The 14,586-nt window shown below is 40.2% G+C and overlaps 2 protein-coding genes across 2 annotated transcripts in view; both read right to left on the reverse strand.

The window, feature by feature from the left end:
• Positions 1 to 1,400: 1,400 nt before the first annotated feature.
• Positions 1,401 to 8,302, reverse strand: gjb8 (gap junction protein beta 8). Its single transcript, XM_084084833.1, has 2 exons — positions 8,109 to 8,302; positions 1,401 to 5,123 (listed from the first exon to the last, which is right to left on the reverse strand). Exon 2 carries the CDS (start codon positions 5,077 to 5,079, stop codon positions 4,261 to 4,263), a length of 819 nt encoding a protein of 272 aa, XP_083940959.1. The 5' UTR covers positions 5,080 to 5,123; positions 8,109 to 8,302; the 3' UTR covers positions 1,401 to 4,260.
• Positions 8,303 to 9,570: 1,268 nt separating this feature from the next.
• Positions 9,571 to 14,586, reverse strand: part of cryl1 (crystallin, lambda 1) — a 33,239-nt gene continuing 28,223 nt past the window's right edge. Inside the window, exons 8-9 of the mRNA XM_084084996.1 lie at positions 11,869 to 11,975; positions 9,571 to 10,460 (exon numbers count right to left, since the gene is read on the reverse strand). Coding sequence (XP_083941122.1) covers positions 10,353 to 10,460; positions 11,869 to 11,975 — 215 coding nt within the window. The 3' untranslated portion in view covers positions 9,571 to 10,352. The remainder of the gene's footprint in view (positions 10,461 to 11,868; positions 11,976 to 14,586) is intronic.

The following is a 14,586-nucleotide window of genomic DNA, read 5'->3' on the forward strand; positions in this document are numbered from 1 at the left end:
CTTATACAGTAGTAACAGACATTATTTGGTCTTTATCATTGACTTTGTCATTTGCAGCAAACAATAAATGGACTACACTCAATATCACATCCTTTAGCCTATTTAGTATGTATGCATTATCATAACACTTAAATTCTACCCTCTAATGTTAAATGTAAAGTAAACAGTACCGAATTGGCCAGAGCCAAGTTCAAATACAAAGACATACCTTCCACTCTGACAATACAGAGTGTGCCAGAGTGTCCACTGACTGCCTTTTAACATGCCAACCTTTGTCATGCTTTTGTGTGACACTCTGTTGGAACTATTAGGGCAATAGTTGATCATGGGGCCTGATTACATAAACGTATTATAGCATTAGTGGTTTTAATTACATTAGTCTGACTGTTATTACAGTGGATCCTCCATCAAAACTTTCACAGGACAGATGGAATGTCAGGAAAATGTTCACACACTGTAGTTTTTTGTCATACCTTTAGACCGAAGATGCCACACTCAAACACTGAAAGCAATATCCATCTGCCATTGGTGGCACATTTTGAGAGCGTCGAGGAGCATTCAGACCTCCCAAGGTAGAGATCACCCTCTACCCCTCTGCCCCCCAGACCTGGCACCTCTGCCAGCTTACCAAACTCTTTGTTTTTTTAAACGATCAAACTTCTGGAAGGTGGGTCTGATCGGCCAAACTTGCGTAAAGAAGCAGTTGTAATTTTTTTTTTGTTTCCTTTTCTGTTTTCTCTTCAGTGTAGTTTTTGGAGGCGGATCATAACTTGGAGATGAGGCTCATCCGTCAAACACTGCTGCTGCCTCCCGGTCCCAGCCATCGCGACTGTCACATTGTGTCACCATGCATGAGTGAATTGAGAGTCATCACCCCCCGGTCCCCGGCTCCACGCCACGCCCCCTGTGTCAACTTCCAAAAGTCATCACTCAACCTAACAGTCTCCCTGTGAGCCCCTTATCATTAAGAAACGTTATTTAGAAAGCATGGGCCGTGGCTGGGCTGGGGGCCCTGAGCGACGAGGCCTTTCCGATTAGCCTATATTGGACAAATTCATCAAGCGTAAAAATAGAAATATGAAACGGGAGCATGATCGTAGAGCTCCATTGTAGGCAGATCGTGTTATGGCAATCAAGTCAGCAAGCTAATTGGCGTACAACCCCCCCACCCCTCCCTCCATGACTTGGCTGCAGAAAGCCAAAGGCCTCAATCATTTCAACTTCAAGCAGGCTAGGCACACAATGCACTACAAGCACGCACACACACACACACACACACACACACACACACACACACACACACACACACACACACACACACACACACACACACACACACACACACACACACACACACACACACACACACACACACACACACACAATAAACCACACAGTCATTTGTTTTTTTTCCAACAATTTATCAAACATCTTAAAGAGCAGGAAAATCCAGGGGTCAAAGTGCACATAATAATGAAAGAACAGCAATAACAAGAATGGTATAAAATACAATTGTCACATTTCATTTCTTCATTTAATTTCTTCACTTCATGGTTAGAAAGCTGGCTGTTCAAAAGCTGTTTTATATATATATTAAAAAAAAACATTATTGGCCTTAAATTTTAAGGCCTCTTCGTGAATATCATTTGGCTCTCATCCAGCATGTTTATAAAATATAAAACTTTAGCACAAAGAAAACAGCCTTAGAGTTTAGAGTGTGACTCTTCTTTGTTTAGTCTAGCATCAGTACACATTAACATACTGTATGTGACAGTATGACTTATGCAGTTTTGCTGCTGATACTTTCCATGTCAAACATTGACATGGCTTCTTGGGCAATACTTTTTCTTATCATCACACCACATCAACTTAACCCCTTTGACACAGTGGTAGGCCTACAGATCCAATTCATCCTTCTTTTTTGTAGTGCATATTTTAGACGTTGTTTTGGTTCTACTTCTGTCACAGCAACATATGGACGTGCTTTACTTTCTCTCCAAACAGTATGTGGAAACAACTAATCCAGTTGGCTATTCCTGGATGAATGGAGGACAAATACATTTCACCTCAAGATCAGCCTTGGTTCCTCTCATAAAGTGTGCGCATGTGTGTGTGTGTGTGTGTGTGTGTGTGTGTGTGTGTGTGTGTGTGTGTGTGTGTGTGTGTGTGTGTGTGTGTGTGTGTGTGTGTGAGAGGGGGATCAGTACAGTGGCTATAATAAGGCACAAGCTGGAATCTGATATTGCCAGCTGGGGTAGTTACTCTAGTCTACACAAACCAAGTTCTTCATTTACAGTACATTGTCCCTGTGGATTTGATTCCAAAACAGTTCATTCTGTTGAAAAGTGATTGTTTCAAATAATCAAGAATTAAATAATGATTCCTTTCATGTTCATTATTGTGATGTCACAAGCTGTAGTCAGTAAGCACTACACAGAGGTGTTCATAAACACAAGACCTCTGTTGAAAACAATAATTACCACACACACAAAAAACAAAAACGTATACTGTAAGTTCATTCTGTCACCACTAGCTGGGGTCAGAGTGCACAAAACAGTCCTTCATTCATTAATGGAAGACAATCTCTCTTATTAAAATACAATTATCAATTATTATTTCCTTCAGTTCATCTTACTGGTACCACCAGGTGAGATCAGTTGGTACCTCACAACCAGTAAGTAGAAACATATAACATTCAGTCCACTAAAGTGTCACGATTTTGTAGACAAAGGATGATCGTTACCTGATAACATTTAGAAAACGTCTGCAAGTTTCTTTTTCTTCATATTGTGCCTGTCTCCTTTTAGAACAAAACTCTTCATAATTTGTTAAAACTAATAACAATTAGATCTGTTTAATGACTTGCACTGTAAACTCTACATAAATACTTCAAATATTTATGCCAACAGATCGTTTGGAGATTGCTATAACGTTGCTATAAGAAAATTAACAGATTCGTTTTAAACAATTTTCTTGTGTTCAAAGGTCTCCTTACCATCCTCCAGGAAACCTTGTGTGTTGGCTGACCACTATGCATTTACGACAAATATGCAAAGTGTGGTGAATGACCGTAACCATTTTTAACTACAATCTTTTTCTCAATTTTCTTTTGTGGAAAATACAGCTTAAGCGGTTACCAGACCAAGGAGGTAGGGTCATGAAAATCGCTCACAACATAATTTGTACTTGTTTGGTTCAGGTAATAATAAGAAAAATTCCTTCAGTTTGCATGTTTCTAGAAAACCAGTTATGTGCAGTACCCAAATAACAAAGCCTTCTTAGTGATACAGGTTTAGGTTTGACCCTGTTGGTTGCATTCATAGTATCGTTCCATGGAGCACCTGACCAGGTAGGCTATTTGGTGCTTAGTTGTATAAAAAATTACAAAAAACTAATAATAATAAAAATGCTCAAAACTTAAGAGTTCAAATAAACTCACTTTAAACTATATAAAAAGATCTCGGAATTCAATAAATTGCAACGGTTATTTGATTCAATACAACAGTGATTAAAACTTCTAGTGTTGAAGTAATATTGCAGCATACAGCTTGTCTAGATGTCTTCATCTGAAAGATGTTTGCACTAAGGCACATTCAAAACTAAATGTCCGCTCAAACTACACAGCAAAGCAAATCAAAAAGGCACACAGGATATTCTTCCATACCACAACAAACAGCTGGGGGGGAAAAAACTCCTGTATTCTCTTGCAGGCTCTGAAGTGAACCGCTAGATGTCACTGTAGGCCCATACTTCTGTGGTTGACAACCTGACTGCTCACCCTACTTGGCCAGATTAAGATGTTTAGACATTCAAGCAACTCCAAACTGTGATCAATAAATTAAGACAAAAAAAACAACTATTATTTCATCAAGCCCTTTCCCCTTTGCCTTGTATTGTACAAAACATTGGTTAACATTAGTGAAACTGTTAGCTTAAGCCTTGTTAGATGATATTGTCTTGTGAAGTGGGTGGAATCAGGCTGTCTGAAAAGACAGGGCAGACAAGAGAAGCTGGACTGTGCCTGAACTACTGTAGAATAATTTGTGATCATTTAAATGGCCAGTTAAAGAGCGACATGTCTAAACTCTATTGAAATTAAGGTGTTTTGAAGATACGTACTACAACCATGGTAAATGGGGCTTGCCTCTTCCTCCACTAGAATCTACTACACACTGAGTGCTGCATCTCCTCCATCCATCCGTCCATCCATCCATCCATCCATCCATCCATCCCTCCATCCATCCATCTGTCCGTCCGTCCTCACAAGGCCTTGTTGCTGGACGAGTCAGTGGAGGAGGACAGTAGCTTTTCGTTCGTTCTGTTCTGCAGCAGGGCCTTCTCCGGGGTCACGCTGTCTGGGTGGTGGCTGTACGGGCGCTTCCTGTTGGCCCTCGCCGAGCACCTCATCAGCGCCTTCGCCACCAGGTAGCTGAGCTCGGCGACGTTCAGGACCATGCAGATGGCGGACGACGACACCATGAAGATGGTGAAGATCGTCTTCTCCGTCGGCCGCGAGATGAAGCAGTCCACCTTGTTGGGGCAGGGCCACTGCTCACACTTCACCAGCCGTGGCATCTGGAAGCCGTCGTAGATGAAATACAGTGCGTACATGAACCCGCCCTCGAAGATGAGCCGGAAGAACAGGCTGGAGGTGTAGGTCCACCACAGTGACCCGGTGATCGGCAGCCGGCGTGTCTTCAATTTCTTCAGTGTCTCCAGGTCGAGGTCTGTGGCCTTTTCACCGCCATTGCCGTTTGCCAACAAGGTCCTCCTGTCCCCCCGATTCCTGTATGTCACGTGCATGGCCACCAGGAGAGCAGGCGTGGACACGAAGATCAGCTGGAGGCACCAGAGGCGTATGTGCGACACAGGGAAGAAGTGGTCGTAACACACGTTCTTGCAGCCGGGCTGCTGTGTGTTGCAGGTGAAGTCCGACTGCTCATCACCCCACACGCTCTCGGCGGCCAGCACCAGGATGGTGATGCGGAAGATGAAGAGCACGGACAGCCAGATCTTCCCCAGGCTGGTGGAGTGCTTGTTCACACCCCCCAGCATGGTATAAAGCTGCCCCCAACTCATGGTGACTGTGATGCGGAGGAGCCCAGATGCTTACTGTACACCACCTGGAGGGGCATAAAACACAGAGTAGAGTGAGCTTCAAATGCTTCTTCATAAAAAACGATGGCAGATTTGTGGGGCCGATGCCCATCCCGATTTTGGAGAGTCCTAGCCCACCGATTATTAATTACGATTATTACAGAACTAATATTTTGTAAAAAAAAAAAAAATGAAGTCTTCCAATCAATTTGAAACATGTATTAACCACTTTAAAAAAAGTTAAGAACATAAAAAATGCCGGTCTACAAGCTCAAAATGTGACATATCAGTCTGGTTCTAATCCCTACAAAGTTCACAAAGGTCCCCCCAATTCAATGATTTCAAACAATGCTGGACAGCTGAAACATAAATAAAGAGAAACACACTCATTAGGGACTGTTTTAAAATTAAACCCAACAAATCGGGTAATAAATGGGGTCAGAACATCTTTACCCCTGCTATTGAGTAATTAACACATTAAAAAGCAAATAAGGATACATTAGAACATCATATCTGGAAGCTACTGTAAGCATATGAGGATTTGTAGAACGTTATGGGAGCTCTGTTGAGAGAGTCCTGCAAGGGTTTATATACAGTCCATATACTGTACATACACACGCACACACACACACCAAGAAAAGAAAAACTCCGTATGATGATTATGGAAAGGCTTCAAAAACCACAGGTAAAAAGGTGGTCTTAATCCCAGATATTAGGCCCTACCAAAGTGCTTCACAATATGTTACATTGTTGACTGGGTTAAAAATGACTGCAAATCTCTATGGCTTGACTTAGAATCCTCTAAGGTTAACCAGTCCGTATGGGGTCTCTCATTTACTTCAAAAACATAAGAAGGCTACACCTTGTATTGGTGACATACTGTATCATTATAAACACAACTATTAAAGCCTGGCGGGATAATGAGAATGATGGAAGGACTGGGTTGACAATTATTCTCCCTCTCGCCATTGTGGCGCAACATAGATTTCTCTACTGACATTTATATGAAAAGAAAACACTACTTTCATTTGATGTGTAAGAAATATATCCAGATCAGACGTTTTCTAAATAGACGAAAAAATACTGACATTTGTCATCAAGCTTCTTTGACGGAGAACACTGTCTACAGTTGATACAGGGAAACCTCATGCATTTATACCCCAAAACTGGACTGATGACCTAAGTGTAGATATTGATGAAACAAGCTAGTCAAATATGGAAAGCTGAATTTAAACTACTCTACAGATTAGACACAAAACAAAAGGTTGATTCTTACTCCAGAACATCTATGCATCCTAAAAATATATTGTTGAAATGGATAGATGCAAACCTCGACAAAAGCTGGGTGGCATATGGCGACATACAGGTCTTAGTGTATGATTTAAGTGTTCTATTTGGTCCCTGTTCATAGACTATTTTGGCCATTGTGTTGAAGGGGATGGTGGATCAGTTAATAAATCACATGTGAGACTTGGGTGCCATGATCTGCCATCTCTGGGGGTGATCCTCCCTCTCTTGTTTAAATTATAGTGTCACATATCTTTTTGTTTATCTTCAATGTGTCTGACATGGCCTCCCCGTTTTCTATTTTCTTTTTCTTTTTGTCATCGTTTTTTTTGTTGGTTTACATGTGTATTTCTGTGTGTATAGCCTACTGGTCTACAAACTTCTTTTTAAGGGAAGTAGCCAATATAGAGGATATTACAGATTATACTTTGGCAGAATTCGATCGTTGCCAACACAGACAGGCAAATAATATTTGGGGGGTAGATTTTGATTATTATTACAAAACATACCTAACCCACTTCAGCCCTATATACATTTTGGCCATTTAGCCGATCTACAAACTTCCTTGTGAGCTTGTAGATCTGCAATTTTCAAGAGATTTTGAAAACTTGTGAAATGGGACATTCTGCAATCTGCATAATGAGTACTATCTACTTTTGGTACTATAAGATACCGATACTTTTGTACTTTTACTCTACTCTTACTTTAATTTTGAATTCCTGACTTTTACTTGTAGAGTATTTCTACATTGCAGTATTGATACTTTTACTTTCCAGAATAAATGTTGGGGGGTCTACAACACCTGTCATTGCATGTTCCTCCTGTTTCACCAAATCATGTTGGGAAACAAGAGGAACGTGTTGTAGGCCTATTAACATGCTAATAAAGTAAAGTCTGACAAATAAACAGAATATACGTTTTCATTTTGGCAAAATGAAAACGCATTCTGTTTGTTACTTAAGTACAATTTTGGTATTTTACTTTCTTAAGTATTTTCAATGTTCTTTTACTTCTACTCCACTACATCCCAGAGCCAAATATTCTTCTTTTACGTCACTACAATTGTCTGAAAACTTTAGTTACTAGTTGTAGATTTTGATTATTATTACAAAACATACATAACCCACTTCAGCCCTATATACATTTTGGCAATTTGAAAATAGCCAATCTACAAGCTCACAATGCATTGCGAATAATCAGAATATGTTTCCATTTAATTGGCAAAATGAAAACATTCTGTTTGTCTGTTTTCTTTCTTTATAAGCCTATACAATCTCTCCTTCAGTTCTTACAACGGCTACTGGAGGAATGTTTGTCACATCGCGTTTTTATAGGCCTAAACAACTTAAAAAAATAAAACATGATCTAGTTTGAAGACAGAAATAATCTGTAAAACGAAATAATAATAAACCCCACCGACTGTATGCGGATGAGGCACGTCAAATCTAAAACTTGTGATTTAATGAGTTTTAATCAATTTTAACCTGTAAAACCTGATGAAATAGCACGTTGTAAGAGAAGTTGAGTAGGCTATTTTGTTTTGATAAAGCAGTTTAGCTATGGTTGATTTAGTCAACTCAATCATTCGGAATATATATATATATATATATATATTTAAATTATATCTGTACATTTAATTCGTTTTTTGTATTTTATATATATTTATTTCGTCTTAAACATTCGTTATTAGAGTAAAGTGCTTAGAGCGGCCGATCAACACTCACCTGTCTCTCTTGCCCTTATTCAGCGTTTGTTAGCAGGCTTCCATGAAGTTTCAACCACTTAATCCTCTCTAGCGGTCTGATCTGATCTGATCTGAAGACAAGTGACCCCGGCTCTTCAAACAGACCTGATCAGGTCAGGGGGGCAGTCAGACAGTAATAAGGGCCGAAACCCGGCGATCTGCTCTGAGGTCTATGGGAGAAACACCTGCGGGCTGTGAAGGCTGTCATCCCTCTTTATGTAGGGGAGGGGCCATTGTGTCAGGGTGGGACCTCACATCCAGTGTTGGTGGAAAAATGTGCTAAATTTTTTTTACTTAAAAAGTAAATAAAAAGTATCAATACTACAATGTAGAAATACTCTGTTGCAAGTAAAAGTCCGGAATAAAAAAAAGACTTCACAAGTTTTCAAATGTGGGCTATGAAATGTATAAAAATCTTTTGAAAATAGCAGATCTACAAGCTCACAATGCCTGGCATCATGAGGCATTGTGAGCTTGTAGATGGATCTATTTTCAAATGGCCTAAATAGGGCTGAAGTGGTTAATGCATGTTTTGTAATAATCAAAATCTACAAAGTAACTAGTAACTAAAGTTGTCAAATAATTGAAGTTGAATAAAAGTATAGTATTTGCCTCTGAAATGTAGTGAAGTAGATGTAAAAGTACTGAAAATTGGACATACTCAAGTAAAGTAAAAAATACCTCACAATTGTACTTAAGTACAGTAATTGTGTAAATGTACTTAGTTACTTTACACCACTGGGTGGGCCCAAGGAGAAACTCACATCACATCGCTGTAACAGTTAAAGCTGCAATCCGGAACTTATTTCAATGACTAAAACGCAATTTTACCCAGATACATTTGGGTATCTGGGGAGAATTGGGTTTGAATCCCGAGTAGGACATGAAAGTTATGGGGACTGAATTTGCATTTGTGTGAAGAAATGACATTAATCGTCAATAATGTTTTCTCATTACACGTCACAGTTCATTTAGAATAATATAGTCACATGGTATATCAGCTAAATATAAAATATTAATATTTTTTTCAAGTGAGGTAAGATACAAAGATATACAAAAACTAAAGATAACTGCAATCTCATACGGTCATTCTCCACTGTGAGGACACGTGATTCACCATTCATGCCACTTGTCCTGTCATTGTGGTAAATCATTGAATTGACCACAATCTTCCAATGATTAGGTGATAAAAGCCATCACCTACAAGCTCCAAACATGCATGTGGTCACAAGGGAGCCAGTACAGCCATATGACAAGGAGAACAGCCTCCACCATGAAATGAAGGCTATAACATAAGAGTAGAAATTACATGGTAGGCTTCAAGTCGCATGCATGACATATTAGCACATCTAATGCAAGTCACAATGTCTTTTGCTGTTGCAGAGAGAAACACATTCCACACAAATTCATGAAATATTGATTGTTTTTTAAAATGTGTTTATTTTTATTGTTACAATCAGAAATGTGATTATTAAAGTTAATACAAAATGGATGAATTCACCTTTCAGCCAAAAAGTAATCGGTCAACTTTTCACTTAATTAATTCCCTTTTAAAGCAGTGAGCTCCCATTGGGGTGGTTCCGGTGTAATTGAGTAACTTGATTACAGCTGGCTTCATTTGCGGGAAGTGCCCTGAGATACTGTGGTTTAATTTCCCAGATCATGGAGGTGGGGGCAGAGATGTGTGTGTGTGTGTGTGTGCGTGTGCGTGTGCATGTGCGTGTGCGTGTGTGCGTGCGTGTGTGTGCAACAGGAGACCCTAATAATCACTAATCACTAAAGTGGGCAAAAACAACCCTCAATGGTGGACATTTTTCAAGTATCTGTACTTAACTGTATACGTTTTACTGCAAACATTTCAAATGTGACTTTTGGATCCACTACATTTCTATAAAGGTTGTCTTGTTACTTTAAACTAAAGCATAGCATCACTTGTAGTGGAGTAATTTGACCAGGAGTAATGGGGTTGAGTATTTTTTCCACCACTGAATAGAATGCAATTATTTGATAAATATTGGAGGTGGGCTTGAATAAACCAGAGAACCAGAGATTCCCCTACTGCAGCATGCCCTCCATTTGTCCCACTGTGTTGTCTCATGTTTCCCTTGCAACTGTGCAGTCGTCAAAAGTGAAAATCATCCTCAACAATTATCCGCAATCCTTAATGCTCCTCTAGGTCCTATCTGTGGCCGGTCCTGCAGACTCTGGAGGTCTCACCCTGGGCTCACTGGTGCTCCTTCTTCAGCTTGGCCAGGCCCATCAAGAGCTGGTCTCTCCTTTCCCTCCTAGCTGACAGGTGCTGCTGGTCATTTGGGATCAAGTCACACATCTCCTGTGGACCACAAGTGAAAGGAGTGGTTTTAGAAGAGACAACCAGAAAGATAATACACCACCAGTGCTCAGTGCAAATAAAAGGGGTCAACCTTTTCAAGTTAGTTTAGGAATTTATGGTGAAGTAGTTTACCTTAGCTTTAAAAAAAACTGAAACAGTCGCACGCTCAAAGCCTTGATAGTGGGATTTGTTTTTATAGAAACTAGTTTTGACAAATACTGTCTACCTCAGGCCTTAGCTTGTAACCATATTAACCCTGGCGTCTCTATTTTAGTCATGTCATTATAGGCCAATATTGTCAATATGTTAAAAGAATTGTCAAAACATGTCTTGACCCCACCCCCCATTTTATTTATATTTTGAAAATAGCAGAAAAGCTCACAACACGTTGCATCGTGACACGTTGTGAGCTTAAACTAGGGTTAACATGTCACATCTATGTTTTGTATGATTTAAATGCAATATGCCTTATACGCTTTAATTTATGACCATGGCATATATGATGAAAAACACATGTCAGGGAAAAGTGTCCCTTTTAAAGACAAGAATTATTCATGGTTGATTATTTCCATATCACACATAAAGGCATTTTACAGCGGTTAATGGCACTCAACCCCCCCCCCCAAACAAAATAAATAAAGAACGAGAGACCAGCACAGTTATTTCTCAATTAGTATAGTTTACATACAAGTACAAGACATTTGGTGTGATGTGAATGGATGAAAACGAGTGAAGATTAGAATTGAAGTGAGCTAATAAACAATAAGTAACTTTCATGAACTTAACAGCTTGAAGCTGAACTTTATACCCCTGACATTTAAAATGGTAAAAATCCAGGCTTTGACATGCCTGTAAGATACAGTATGCATGAAACACCATTGCTTATAAGATTTGGAGAGATCAGTTCTGCTCTCAGCTTACCTTCTAGATCTGTACTAACTGCTTGTTGTGCTGGTTCACTATGTGCGCACATGATGACCTCCGTTTTAGTGTGGTTAACATTTAAACAGCCTGTGAGAGCATGTGATTGAGTAACGCCTAATTATCAGGGAGCTTTGCGGGCTGGGGTCAGAAAAGAATACTCGACCTTGGAATTTTTCAGAACTACAAGCAAAATTTCAGAACATTCCATACCTTGGAGTCTGATCTGCGGAGAATTCTAATTACAACAGATAAGATGTGCTTTGATCAAAGCCTTTTTTTGTGAGGGCAATTATGCAGTTCTAAAGTATTTTGAATGAAAGCCAGAGCAAGTTGCTATTCAGGATATTTCGTCTAAATTATCTTCTCCAAGAGAGGTTTATAAGAAGTGAGCAGGGAGGTAGTTCAATGTGTTCTGATTGATGCACGGGCTGTTGTGATGATGAAGGTAAGGCCCTGGTAGGTACAGTACTAGAGATGAACTTACTTCATCGATACGTTTCGCCATCTCCCCAGAGAATTCTGGGACAGGTCCAAAGGCAGTCAGAACCCTCCTCATCCCCTCCCTGTATCTCTTCAGATAGTCCTCCAAACCTGTGTGGCAAGGACTGATCAGACAGGCAAGACCAGGAGTGCTACTATGTGAAACAACCTCATGAACTTCTACTTTGTTTCTAAAGGAGAGTGGGCAGCACACTCCCTTTTGTATTTAAATTTTATTGAGAGACAGTAGGAAAAGAAGCAGTCCTCTAAATTGCAGCGAGAAGATCGGAAATCAAATGTATCTTCATAACATGCTAGGTTGGTGCGTTTATCTATCAAACATTTTATTCTCTCCAAATGGTTTTTACTCTTATTAAAAAACAGATTACTGAAAAATGTGTGACTAAGGGACCATCCACACCAAGCAAAAGCATAAATATATCGTTCACCATTGTCATTGTCTTTGTTATAGTTGTGTTGCGGACTCTGCCATCCATTTGAGTTAGAACAAATTTTAAAACAATATCTTTATAGGTATAATTATGGTTAATAGTGCTTGGTGTGGACAGCCCTTAATTGTAGAGAAGACCTACAGTTGTTAAGTGCATTATTCACACGCACTCTGACAGCCCCTACAGCTGCGCAGGTGACACTACATTCTAATTGCATTCCGAAGCTAATGATCTTACAAGCGCACTATTCAGTTACGTAAGATCAGGGTCACTGGTACAACCAATGGTTAAACGCAAAATATCATAAAGAGGTCCAGCCTTAAGGTTTGTTGACATTCCTGTGATAACAGACACAGGAGATGAGCACCTACTTGAGGAGGTAGGAAACTTAGAGGTTGTTGTACTGAGTTGTACTGAGTTGCACTGAGTTGTACTTAAGTATAACTGTCTTAACGGTGCAACCACTCACTGACTTGAGTGATTGTCGAACTTACATTTCACTTACATTTCCTCCACACCAATTCTTCCTCCACCAAATTCTACGGTCTGTTCAGCTGTGATTTCTTTTTGACATTTTTAAAGCTGCAATCCATAAGCTTCATGTCCTACCCGGGATCTGAACCTGGATCTACCGTGTGCCGCATGGGAGACCAAACATCTACAGCTTTTCCAAGAGAAAATCCCTGCTTGGCCTAGGGAGATATAGCGCTTATGAGCTTCATGCAGCACTACTTTTCAACCGGTCAGTGTCCTACCTGACACCAGGGTCAGATACAGATGTACTAGATACCGTTTACTGTATTAACATACTCTACCACACAGATTGGTTAAAATAACATTTTATTCATTACAATAAATTCTCAATTACAGCTTTAATTAAAACTAAATCCTCTATAATTAGGAATATGAACTTTTACTCTATAGGTAGGTATGTTATTACAGTTAATAAAAATACATTTAATCTGAAACCTTTTCAAATTTCATTTTCAAAAGCCTAGAGGTTTCTATTACGGCTTTAATTTTATTTTAAGTTGAACACTGTGTTTACATGCACATTAGTGAGACACACTATAGGTTACACCATAGTGTGAGAATTACCATGTAGCTCCAACCAAACTCTCACACACAGGTTTAGTGTGGGTGGGAGGGACCTACGGTGCTATTTCAAGACTTCTATTTTTTTCTAACCATGCCGCCTCTCTCTCTCGCTCTCTCCTAACCTCTCTCTCTTACCTCTGCCTCTCTGTCTATCCGTTCTTTATGTCTCTCTCTCCCTCTCTCTAAAGCTCATCACCCACAAGTACCTCTCTCAGCCTCTCTCTGCCTCCTTGTCTGTCTGCAAGTCGATCTGAAGCTCTGAGTACACCGGAGCAAAATAAGAACCTTGGCCTGGACTGACGCGCCTTGTGTTTTCGCTGATAAGTCAGTAAGCTTCGTTGGTTAAAGCTTGTGCGCTGTGTTTGGGAAAGCCAGCTATTCAGGCAGAGCAGAGAGACAGAGAGACAAAGAGGCTGAGTGCTCTGCTATCTGATTGGAGCGGAGCAGACTAGAGCGATGCAGGCTACAGTAGGACTAGGCCAGAGCAACCTTTTCGGAGGACATAATCAAACTGTTTTTTTTCCTCCCTTGGTAGAGACACTATAACAGTGTTGCCGAATGGTTTAGAGACTGGGACCGGGGTTCTGGAGGGGTTTTGGGTTACTGGTGTGTGAGTGAGTGCATTCAGCAGTGTTGATCAAAAGGCCGCTTTGTTTGACCAAAACGTTCTCTCTGTCTCTCTCCCTTTCCGTCTCTCTGTCTCTCTCTCCCTTTGTCTCTCTCTCTCTTTCTCTCTCTCTACACTCCAGCCAGGGTCACCCTCTAGGTTTCACACACCCCTTTGATATTCTCCATCTACCTGACATTTCACCCTCACTCTGTCACACACACACACACACACACACACACACCGAACACTACACCTATGTTAACGAAGGCTGAGACATCACATGTAAAGCATGTGAGGGTCCTCTCTCTCTATCCTCTCCTGTCTCTCTCTCATATAATGTGGGGGTGTCAAAGTCAGAGTAATTTCAGTGTTAAGCCAAGTAGCAGTATGTCAGCTGTAAAGTTGTGCCGTTTATTTGTGGAGATATATAGATGTGTAATGTGAGGTTAAGGAAATGGGATTCAGACACCAGCCTTGTGGCGATGTTTTGTTTATGGCCTTGCAAATTACCCTGTGTATTAAATACATAGACAAGTGTGGTGAGTACAGTGTGTGCGTAAAA

Source organism: Gymnoscopelus microlampas (genome assembly GCF_963454915.1).
Source record: "Gymnoscopelus microlampas genome assembly, chromosome: 17".
NCBI classification, from domain to species: domain Eukaryota; kingdom Metazoa; phylum Chordata; class Actinopteri; order Myctophiformes; family Myctophidae; genus Gymnoscopelus; species Gymnoscopelus microlampas.

Coding starts and splice junctions, on each gene's coding strand:
- gjb8 (XM_084084833.1), bottom strand. CDS start 5,079: ATGAGTTGGGGGCAGCTTTATACCATGCTGGGGGGTGTGAACAAGCAC.